At 42.6% G+C, this 12137-nt stretch overlaps 1 protein-coding gene across 7 annotated transcripts in view; it reads left to right on the top strand.

Moving 5' to 3' along the window:
• Positions 1-12137, top strand: part of LOC136427435 (zinc finger CCCH domain-containing protein 4-like) — a 30901-nt gene that overhangs the window by 9583 nt on the left and 9181 nt on the right. For 3 of the 7 annotated variants that reach the window (XM_066416284.1, XM_066416281.1, XM_066416280.1), the window contains exons 4-12: positions 1001-1194; positions 3997-4179; positions 4579-4690; positions 4952-5061; positions 5465-5730; positions 6060-6265; positions 6813-6860; positions 9513-9545; positions 10982-11141. In XM_066416284.1, coding sequence (XP_066272381.1) covers positions 1001-1194; positions 3997-4179; positions 4579-4690; positions 4952-5061; positions 5465-5730; positions 6060-6265; positions 6813-6860; positions 9513-9545; positions 10982-11141 — 1312 coding nt within the window. The remainder of the gene's footprint in view (positions 1-1000; positions 1195-3996; positions 4180-4578; positions 4691-4951; positions 5062-5464; positions 5731-6059; positions 6266-6812; positions 6861-9512; positions 9546-10981; positions 11142-12137) is intronic. The other 4 variants (XM_066416282.1, XM_066416286.1, XM_066416285.1 and 1 more) reach the window with 4 other exon arrangements.

The raw sequence follows: 12137 nt of genomic DNA, 5'->3' as shown, positions 1-12137 counted from the left end.
CGATTTGCCTGCATTCCGACTTAGTATGAACGCTCGAAATCGCCTTGATGCGCACTGGGCGCTTTACTTTGTATATTGACCCGGTCATGGGTCAAGGGGTCATCTGCAAATTCAGTCTTTCCGCTCATTATACGATGTTCATCTACCTCCTAGCTTGTTGGAATATTACGCCGAATTCGGCGGAAATATGTCAGAATCGGGCGGCGATTTTGGCGCATGGAATGACGAAAACGTATGTACTGATGGTCATCTTTGGGGATGTGGGGATTTAGAAGAAACTCAAGGGATCCCACCGAAACCAGAGCGTGTACGCTGAAATGGCGACTGCCTGAGTTGGCCAAATACGCGAAAACATGGAAGTAATGCCGCACTATTATAGGTAAAAAACCTCAAGATGAAGTACAAGAAGGTCACAGAACACAACAGTAAGAGTGGTGACAATCGAATAACGCGTCCGCCGTTGATCAAGCTGTTGGACGCGATTTTACAACTCGCGCTCGTTCGACCCCTGGTGTGAAGGAATGCGACTCAGGGCGATTTCGGCGATTTCGCGATTTGCGCGATTTAGTATGAACGGGGTCTTAGTTATGTAGCACAATCTACATGTACGACCCAGTTCATACCAGAAGTCGCGAATCAGAATTCAACCATGTACAGAGACGGTCCAAATCTGCCTCTTAGGGGGGATTAATCCCGATTTACCAAATCTACCTACACGAAGCCACCATGAGGTAGACTCAGCGTGTCTTGATCAATCCCCCCTTGGAGGTGGATTCTGGCTGTTCATACCAGGGTTCGGACCATTCATACTACCAGCATTTGCGAATCGGGGTCAATCCTTGTGCCTGGTTGAATCCCGATTCCCAAATCCTGATATGAACTGAGTTTATACATGTATCGTGTTCCTGCATTTCAATGTTAAAGGTACAAGTTGTTCAATGTTCTGATTGCTTTGTAGGAGGATTCTGACAAATGTTTGACACACTTTTATATATCCTAGAGTTTGGTCTCTGCCATATTGCAGGTCGATCACCACAGAGGGACAGTTTTGGCCCCAGGGGAGGCAGGGGGAGAGGTCGGGGGAGAGGCCGGGGCAGGGGGAGGGGTGCAGGACCACCCCACGGGAGGGGCGGCAGTATGATGTCCATGCTGGAAGGTGATGACATGGACATCAACATAGCTGCTAACGAAGGGGTAAGGAACAAGCTTTTTTTCGTTCGTTCTTTCATTCATTCATTCATTCATTCATTCATTCATTCATTCATTCATTCATTCATTCATTCATTCCAATTATTGTAAAGAACAGATTGTAGGGCCTGGAGTGATTTTTGTAATGGCTCTAATGTGGCTGACTCCCTTTTTTGTCTAAAGTTTGGTCCCATTTAGGTACTGTAAGTCTACTTAGATCCGCGGTATAATTAGATCCGCGGGATCCGCGGAGACCTTTGCGCCGCGAATCAATTTCCCCGCGGATATGTTTATCGTACTTTTGCCCCCCTCCCCACATTTACGAGTGAGCTCGACTTCACGGAAAAGCGACACATAAACAATGCACGCCGGATTGTGTAAAACATGACAAGCTTTTACACAGTACATACGAGTTAACAAGTGATATTACATATGATTCGCAGGAGTTTGGCCGAGCGGCGTCGCTACTCCCGATCGCTACACACATAGAGTAATTTACCGAGAAATCAGAAAATAACTATCGAGATACACGCCACAATTTTGTCTTTGCATTGTTGTAACGGGCGTGGGGACGCCGTTTACCGGCATACAATCACGCTCTTTTGTTTCCTGCTATTGTTGTGCTTGCAAACCATCGATATCGGTGCCTTTGACATACGTTGATCTCATTAAAAACCTGTTTTTCAAGAAAGCCAGCAAAAATACGTAAGGAAAAAAAAAAGATTTTCGCCCGAGCATTTGAGTCCCTACCCTGTGATTTGCCGCCATTCGCAGCCATTTGTGGTCCTATTCGGTGGAGAATCTATTCCTTTAATTTTATTCCCGTGGAAATTCTGCTTAGGTAGCGTAGATGAGTCGTATTTTACTTCAAAATACAGCGCGCTGGCGGCAAGGGCCTGACTGGGCCGCCATCTTTGTTTACTCTTGTTTACCGCCTGTTCTAAGCGCTGATTGGTTTGAGTCAGAAAAACTTTGCTCTGATTGGTTGACTGCAAGATTTCACGTGATCACAAGGCGGGAATTCCCCATCACAGTTTCGGCGTGGACCGCATTTTGTGACGATTTTGAAGCAGTTTTGTGGCGACCTTCGTAACATTTTTGATTTTTAAAAATTAACCAAACATTTTCTGATGGCAGTATTCAGTACTTTTTTTTTCTACTCATCGCCCAGCGCGAATTTAGAACCACCGCGGATTCTCCATTTGCCCGAAACCGCGGATTTTAGGCCCCGCGGATCTAAGTAACAATAAACAATCTCCCTGTCATAATGCCCACTGTGCTTCTGCAGACCACAGCACAGTTAGTGTAGTTGAAAGCTGTATTCTGGATAATGTAAAAATAAGCAAATTCATGGCGTCATGATCTCATCTGTGAACATTCCAGGTCAAGTGTCAAAAAAGTCCCGCGGAACAATACAATGACATCCCATGTTCAAAACAATGGTGTCATTTTGTTAGGGACTGACAATTTGTTAGGGACTGATTTCATACAAGGTTCCCCCCTGACCTAGAAAAATGGTATTCTCCAAGCAGAGGTTTTGGTCGGGTGGGGTAGTAGTGGCCGGGGTTTTTACGTTGGCCTCCCGTAACCTCTGCCTCAGAACGCATAAGGGTGGGGCTGTTCTTTTAGAATCGGTGTCGCTGCCCCTCCCTTTGTACCATTAATTTATCGTTAGGCAAAGAGTTTTACTGCCCGGGGATTAACGCAGATTCGGCAACTTGGGACAGTGTGCATCCAGGCGCGCGGGCACCCCGCTGTCACCCATACAATCACTCTGAATGTAACAGTCTCATATCGATGGATCTGAAATAATAACAAAATTAATGTGTTGTTTAAAAAACTGGTACACCCTCCTACTACTACTAGGAGAAAATATATCAAATCGGAAGGGGGAGGGGGGCGTTCGTGATTGAATAAATACTGGTGAAAAACACGTCGCTTTTCAAGTAATGAGAAACAATTAACGTTAACAGTAGGCAAATATACGTTACCTGATCAGATACAAGTGCTTGGAGACGCGAAATCACGATGACGATCGTTGGTTCTTTGGAGATTGATGGCAAAATCTGGTGGCCAATCCAACAAAACAATCTTGCCTCCGGCAGGCGGCACGGATGGCTTCCACCTGCCCTTCCCTCAGCTCTGGAAAGCCCCCACAACTCCTTTGCCACCCGTACTGCCCTTGCTCTGGCGTCATCCATCGTCAAATACACCCCGGCCAATCGAATGTGGACACTCCTCAAGAATTGGTACATTCCTCCAGGAAAGCGGACATTCCTCCACTTCCAAGCGGACATTTCTCAAGGAAAGCGGACGGTCCTCTAGTTGTAAGTGGGCATTCCTCCAGAATTGGTACATTTCTCTGGGAAAGGGGACATTTCGCAGACCCCGACCATTAGGAGTCATCGTGGGTCACTGTGTTCTTTGTCCGGCAGACCGGAAACACCCGTGGCACGGGTATGGCGCGGGGGGAGAAACACTAGACTGCCTTTGCAGACTTAGCACCTACTTACAAAATGGCCTTAATGTGTCAAAATGATTAGATTTAAAAGGCTTGATCGGTTCCGATATCTCGCAGAGGTTACGGGAGGCCAAGGTAAAAAACCCCGGCCACTACTACCCCACCCGACCAAAACCTCTGCTTGGAGATTAGAAAAATGGGCCAAAAGCTGAAGGTTTGCACTGTCTCATCAATCTAAGATTTCATGTACAGTTTCCAAGAAAAGTCAGGCTAGAACCTTATGTACCCGTAGGCTAAAACTGGACCCTGTGTGCCAGGATAAAATAATGACCTTTTTTGCCCCTCAGGAGAGTTTTGCTGGCCATCACAGAGGTGGCCGTGGCGCACATGGTGGCCCAGGCAGGGGACGGAGCAGAGGGCGTGGCAGCTTGGCAGGGCGTGGTAGCTTGGCAGGGCCATCGATGAAAATGCGGGGCAGGGGCAGACCCAGAGTGCTTTGCAAGTTCTGGATGGAAGGGAGATGTGCAAAGGTAAGGAAGCCTTGGGCAATCCTGTCCACACGACTTCAGGAGTCCTGGAGTTTAAGTCATGGAAAGATGTATTAATGGGTATCAAAATTAAGATATTAGCAACTGTGCTATGTACTAATTAGTTTTGAAAGACAACTGTACAAGGCAAAACTAGCTATCGTATCTGGCAGTTATCATCTTTTGGTAAATCATAATGATTGACATTGATAGTTTGACAATACCATTGTCTTGATGCTGATGTTTGGCTTGTAATGGATTTTCTCCTTTTGGCCCAGGCAAAAACTACACAGTGCCAATTTTTGTATTGTACCTTATTACCTGGCTGTCTAACCTTTGTTGACATATGCCAGTAATCATTCATATGAGGTACTAACTCTATGTACTGTTGTATTTGCTCAGGGACAAGATTGCACCTTCAGCCATGATGCCCAACCTTACAAAAAGCAAGAGATGTGCAAGTTCTACCTGCAGGGCTACTGTGCCAAAGGGGAGCAGTGCCTCTTCATACATGATATCCTTTCCCACTTTACCAGAAGATTTTGCTACTTACCAGTTTATATGTTATGCCTACTTCATTGCTGGTGTGTTATGCTGAGGGATGGTTATACTGGCTATACAGTATACAGACACATGTTGTACAGATCGTTTTGTGCAGTTTTACATGTTTTCTCCCCATAGACTGAAAGCAACACCATAAACTGACTTATATTGTAATGATGTTCCTTTTGTAATGCTAGAATTTTGTATGTGACTTCCTTGACTTTATTTTTACGTTCGTTCCCTTGCAAGTTCTACCACACTGGCAAGCCGTGCTATCAGGATGAAAATTGTCGCTTCTCACATGATCCTCTGACTGAGGAGACCAAGGCACTGCTTGACAAGGTACATGTATGCTCCAAACAGCAATCTAGTCTTGACATTTTCAGGGGTTAGTGAAAGTTTTTTTTTTTCTACATAAGGCAGCCCATGTACATGTAAGCAGCAACTGAATATTATCAAAGCATGACATTCAAAGCATTATGATAAAGTCACTGTTGAAATGGAATGGTAATGCGTATTGAGCTCAACCCTGTTACCTCCCCAATGGAAGTCAAGCACCCATTTTTACACAGTCGATGAAGTGAGGAAAGTAGCTAGCGTTAAGTGCCTTTCCCAAGGATGTAACATCTACCCAGGAATGCAAGGAATCAAACCTGTGACCTCCGGATCTCGTATCTGCTTGCCTAAACACTCAGCCATTCAACACCACTAATCTCATTAAGCCTTACTTATTCTCTATGCTCAGTACCTTGCAAGAGAGCAGGAAGACCAGGAGTTGAGACGACAGGAACAGGAGCAACAACAACAACAACAGGACAATGAGCAAGAGGACCAACTGCCCCCTCTGCCTCCCATCATGCAGCAGGAGCCCTATCGTGGTCCCATGCCCCCGCCCAAGGGTGTAGGCCTCCTCCCCACCCCCAACATTCCTCCTGACCCCCATGCCAATGATCCCAAACCTAAAATTCCCTCGCTGTTCGAAATAAAAGTGGAGCCACCAAAGAAACTCATGTAAGTACAATTGTAGGGCTGGCATACAATTTTTTTTGTGGTCTGTCAGGTATAGATGTCTTTTCAATGCTGCTTATTCCAAGATGACCTAACAGTGTTGATGTACTAAATAGGAATTATTTAGTGATTTCCTTTCTGTGTTTTTTGTGGTGACCTCACCAATCTGCTTTCAATGTATTACTACTGTGCTACTGTATTGTTTCAACCACGAACTTAAAAACACTGAGAAAACCTCCTTTCTCCCTCTTTCACCAAATTGATTCCCCACAAAAATAGTTGAATTGACAGTAGTTAGATTGAAATGTTCATAAAGCAAAATATATTTTCAGGCATCGTTTCTTTGGTGAAGCTGTGTCGCCAACCAAGCAGGGTCCTCCCCCAGGTCTCCCCATGGACGTCGCCCCTGGTCCCAGCAGTCTGGACGTACATGCACAGCAGACAGCAGGCTTCTACAACGCCTTCTACTCCCAACAGGGAGGGGCAGGGTCTCCTCATGAAAACGAGGGATGGAATGAAAAAGATATGAAGCAAATCAGTAGGTTTCAGGATTTTCTGATAGGGCCTAGAAAAAAAAAAATGGTGTTTCCTGTAGCATAAACCTTCCGACCTACACCCTTTTTGGGGGTTAACCAGTGGCTGAACGTAAAATTTTTGATCAGACATCAGAGTGATAAAAACATTGTAGAATTGTTTTCCAATAACATGTCCTCCTCATTTCTGTTGCAATAGAAAAGGGGATATAAACAGACCCACCAATTGACGGCCAAATCTAAAAGAAATTTTAAAAAAAGGAGAAAAACAGGCATTCCCTTCCTGCCGAGCCTTTCCAGTAATCAGAAACACAACATTAATTTTTCTAGGCCTATTCTGGTCAGCCTTGCTTTATTCACATTGCTTTGCTTTGATTGTTATGAATACTATCAATCACTTACTAATAAAACTATCACCTACATGTACTTACATCATCATGTCATTGCTTGACTAACAGTGATTGCTCTGTGAACACCATAGCGGATGTAAATGGCATTGATTGTAATATTGTGAATATGCTTATTGCTGCCCTTTTCACTTTGCTTAACCAGCTGACGATGGGAAAGTTGAGACAGAAGACGCTAGTGATCATGCAAAAGGTATATGTGACATTTATTTGGGCATGATCAGTAATGATGCTGTTAAAGTGCTTGTGCCACCAATGACATTAAGATACAAATTAGTTCTTGATTGCATTCAACCAGTCATTCATGATCAGTCATTCAATAAAAGTAGATGTTTTTATAGAATACACACCCTTCCAATGAAAATGAAATCTAACTTTATGAATCACACTTAGTCTTCCAGTTCTCGATTCCTGCTGCCAGGTAATCAACTTAATTTCCATCCGTGATGTCACAGGGAACACGGTAGCCAGTTCGAACCTGATACCACGACTCTTGAAAAATGTTCTTTTGAGGCGCAAACAAAAGTGGTATATAATCACAATGATTTTGCACTTTTTGCTTAACCAACTGGATATGAACAGCGGCCGTTCCTCGGCTACACAACTCCCTTGGCTACACAACTCTCTTTAGAGAACCTTCCCCCCCCCCCAATATATACGCCGCTGTCATAGGAAGTCTGCGAAGGAGGCTACTGTGGTGCCAGGTTCCGAACTGGCTGATGTATTCCTCATAATGTCACAAATGGAAATGAACTTCATTTCCTGGTACTGTGTGTAGGAGGAGTCAAAATTGAAAGTGTGACAATGTCATGTAAAATTTGATGTTCAATAACGTCGAAGGGTGTATATTTGTGTCTATGTTCATTATCTTCGCCAAGAAGATTATGTTTTCGGTTACTTCAGCTGTATGGTGGGTCTGTACATGTATGTATGTCAAGAGCATAACTCGAGAAACCTTTGATGAATCTTCATGATTTTGGTAGGTGTGTAATGGTTGTGCAAAGGAAGGTAAAGTTCAAAAATCATTTGCCTGGCGTTTTTGTGTGTTTGCATGTAAGAAAAAAAAGTGACGGATCGTCATGATTTTTTGGTGTAGCAGTTGTGGGAATGGAGGTGAAGTTCGAAAATGGTTTACCTCAGCTGGCGTTTTCTACCGTTGTGCAGCGAGCTGTGTATGCGTCTGTGTTTGTAGGTCGCCAAGATAACTCCTGAAGCTGTTGATGGTTCTGTATGATATTTAGTAGATGGGTAGTGTTCACAAAAAGGAAGGTCAAGTTCGATAATGGGCCTTCTAGCAGGTACCTCAGGTACTGCAGCGGAGCTTCAAAATTTTGGGGCCTATTTTCTGCTATGGTCATGATTTTTGTGTGGTAGATAGTTCATGCCAGAGGAAGTAAGTTTGGGCGCCCTAGCAGCTTGTTTGGAACTGCAGTGGGTGTTTTTGTTTTGACCTTCGGACATGAGTAACTTGAGAAGGGGTCGACAGATCGTCTTGATTTTTGGCATGTGGAGAACTCAGATGGAGCATTACATAACAAAAAAACTAATTATGCAAATCAGGAGCTAATTTGCATAATTAGTAACTCGTAAACAGGTCATATAAACAAATGGCCTTGCAAAAGTAGGTCATATAAACCACAGATGGGGCACTACTCTCCAAGCAGAGGAGTGGGTCTGACTGGTTTTTAGCGTGTTTTAGGTGTTTTTGTCGGGCTTTCTATTTTGCATTTTGCATTTTTAGTTTTAGTTTTAATTTAGGCATTTTTGTCCAACACACAGCGACATAACGAAAAGGGGACAAAATAGAAAGCCCGACAAAAACACCTAAAACATGTCAAAAACATGTCAACCTACAACACTGCGATATCAAACGTTTGTGGCCCATATAATATCAACATACCCAATTTTTTTATGACCAGTTATAACATATATCAGCACACTAGACACATATATTAGTCCTGTACCCTCAAATGATTTTTAACCCTATCTAAACTGGACTCATTCCCCCCCCCCCTCATAACTTCCAAACGGTATGGTGTATGATCAAATTGGCAGGGAGTGATAAGCATGTAAATATGAATCACTCTCCATGATAAGCCTTGATTATTTGGCGAAGATTCATGTATTGTGTTCGTGGAACTCTAGTTTGAAAACTTTCTTTGGTTGTATGTAATCAAGAACTGTTTTAGAACCATTGATGGCATAAGCTCTCAGTTGCTGTCAGTAGTTGTTTATATACCGTAACAACAATTATTGATGTGGAATAAGGGAATTGTTACAATGGGTGAATTTGACATAAAAAAATGGCACAGCATCTTCCAAGGCTTGTATAGCTGATAAACTTAAACCTGCTGCATGCTTCAGAGCCAACTAGCCTGTTAATATATGTATGTTTGCATGTTGTACAGTAGACGTACAGCAAACAACAGTTATCTTGTCAGAAAGTGACTGTAAATTTTGAAATGTTTGTGGCGGTTTTATTTTCGTTTTTTTTGCTTGTGGTGACCTCGAATTCATGAAACTGCAAAAATTTTCCAATGTATTACTACAGTACTACAGAATTGTTTAAACCGCAAACTTAAAAACTGCGAAAACCTAATTTCTCCTCCTACCGTGAAAATTAAGTCCTTGCGAAAAGAAATGAATTTACAGTAATCTGTACATGACTGTTGGTTGGTGTAATAAGGGTGTAGAGGTGGTCATGTTATTATTATCATCATCATCATAGTTTATGGTGACACAAGTCTGGCACTAGTACTATATACTAAGCTTAGTGTACCACGTACACAACTTGCATACCTACTGATGTAATATTGTTGCTGTTTTGACATGCTTACTCTTGTAGAGGAGGCAAGTAAAGAGGATTCAGATAAAGAAGGTGGGTGTCCATGTTTCGAAAGTAGTCAGGCCATAAGGTTCAGAACAACATAAAAATGGTGTAATTATGCATGTCATCAGGTGAAGGGAAAACAAGCTATAGGGCCTAGGAAAAACTAATGTTGTGTTCCTGGTTACAGTCTTGAAGAAAATTAGGGTTTGTTGGTAGGGATTCTCTTTTGTCTTTCTTCTTTTTAGATTTCGTCCAAAGTGATCCAACAAATACCGTTTAGCACTGTGAAACTGAACTACATCAGGGCACTCTTTTTTAATACAGATAATATTGTACAATAGCAAGCATGTGACTAGTATACTGATAAACTGAACATAGAAGTACAATGTTTACTACACATTCTTACATCATCTGTTCCAATCCCTCATCTATTATATAGTATTAACAGAGTGTGAGATACAGGAAGTTTTTTAAAAATTTCACCACTCAGAATATCTTATGTCCCTTGCCAGCAGTTGACCCCCTAAAAATGCTAGGGTCAGCAGGGTCGCTAGGGTCAGTTGGGTAATCAGAAGCACAACATTTTTTTCAGAGGTCTATACCTTTTCAAGGTGTCGCCAAAAAAAAACAGTCAAACCTGCCTATAGCGGTCACTCAAGGGACTGGCCAAAATCGACCGCTATGGACAGGTGGCCGCTCTATAGAAACGGTTGATTTTGACCACGAGCAATAAGTGGCACACTGAGAAACATCTATTCACATACTATACATGTACAGTGTACAGTCAAACTTGGTCTACCGACCACTTCCACAAGACGACGATCGCTGCTTAAGATGACTGCTTTTGGTCGGTCCCGATTTTTCCACAAGCATATTGTTTAAACTTGTTTCATCAAAGAAGTTCTTTGAATAAAAAGAACACATAAATAAAGAATTGATGACTTTGTAACCTTTTTTAGAGGATAAAAGGCGTCTGTATTATTTTTAACAAACTGCTCGCCCATGCTACTACTAGTGAAGTAACCCAAGTAAACAAAGCGTCGCCAACATGTTCCGCGCGCAAGAGGCTCTCTTTGTCTGCAAATTTCTGGCGTCTTAGCGGTTTTGGAAATTCAAAACCCTCACCAGGGGCAAAATAGAACCATAGACAACATTTTCATGGGTAACACTGATATAAAAAAAGTATTATTATGACAATATTTTTCTGCCGAAATTTGAAAGAAATCTTGCGGCGACCATGCGCCGTGACCGTTATCGGCAGTGTTTCCAGACCCGCGGGACCGAAAACCGTGTGGCCGCGACCGCGTTGGACAGTGACCGCTATAGACGAATTCTTAATGCTTACGTCAATGGGAAAGATTCAAGGGACTGACAAAAAGTGACCACTATGGGCAGGTGGCCGCTATGCAAAGGTGACTGCTAATACAGGTTTGACTGTAGTTGCAAAAGGATGACATGTTTATCAAATTTTTGTGAACCCACAGATGGGATGGAACAGCATCAGCCACCACAGATGGAACAAAGTTTCCAGGCCATGGAAGAAACCAAGAAAACAGAAGAGGAGGACAAAAGTGGGGAGACAACAGAAACTGCACCAGAGGAGTCATCTGCAAAGGAAAGCGAGAGTGACACCGAAGGCAAAAGGTAAGTGTAATTATCCTTACTTGTGTATTGTGATCAATTATGGACTAACTCCTGTTAATGCTGTATAAGATAGTCAAACTGTCCTTTTTTCAATATCTTTGTTGTTACCACCATTATTGTCATTTTTTGTAATTGTTATTGTCATTTCTTGTTTGTATTGTGATATTATATTAGTGATGATTCTTTACTTGTTTTAAATGTACTCTGGAGGTGTTGGCCTTGTAAAGGATGCATCGATCCTGTTGCCAACACCTCTCAGATTTCATTCTGTGAAGTTTAATAAATAAATAAATAAAATAAAAAAATTTTGCAGAAGATTTACAAAATTATGAAGTATTCATATGTTAAAAAGGTTATTTAAAAGGTAAGGGAAGTCTCATAGCCTTCTTGACTGGCTGTAGGGCAGTGCGTTGTGGCCGCAGAACACAGTATTAATGGCTGACCCCCGTCCCCAATAGTAGTTCGGGTATGAAGTAGTGCGTCACATTGCTTGAAAAGGCCGTAGTTTTTCTTCTGTGCACGTTAGCGAGGCTGAAACTGTGGTGAATGGTAGAGGAATACGTCAGTTTTGAGACTACGAGTTGGATTGCGATGTTTGTTGGGTCGGTGTGGATTCGCGCCTGAATATTGTTACCGCCCGACTACTGTAAGTCAGCTGCAGTACAGTGACCTCCGCTGGGGGTCATGTCAAAGTGGCTTTTATAAGAGAACGAGCCGGCAAATTTAAGCTCATTTTCACATATGTTGTAGATTGAACCTTGAAGTCAAACATATTAAAATCTGGCACCCTAATTGTGCACATTACTATAAATTTTCATGCGTCGAAGCTCCTCACTTTGGGATAATTAACTATGTACACCCCTATAGGCAAAATACTGTGGTCTGCAACCTTGTTACTCTCATCTCCCAAATAAACATACCCCCCGGAATAAAAGTACCCCCTGGACAAATCTTCAAAATGTAATAAACATATACCCCCCAGAATAAACATACCCC

This window comes from Branchiostoma lanceolatum, chromosome 2, assembly GCF_035083965.1.
Source record: "Branchiostoma lanceolatum isolate klBraLanc5 chromosome 2, klBraLanc5.hap2, whole genome shotgun sequence".
NCBI lineage: Eukaryota > Metazoa > Chordata > Leptocardii > Amphioxiformes > Branchiostomatidae > Branchiostoma > Branchiostoma lanceolatum.
Note: the sequence above shows the minus strand (reverse complement) of the source record. Positions and strands in the feature narration are given on the sequence as shown.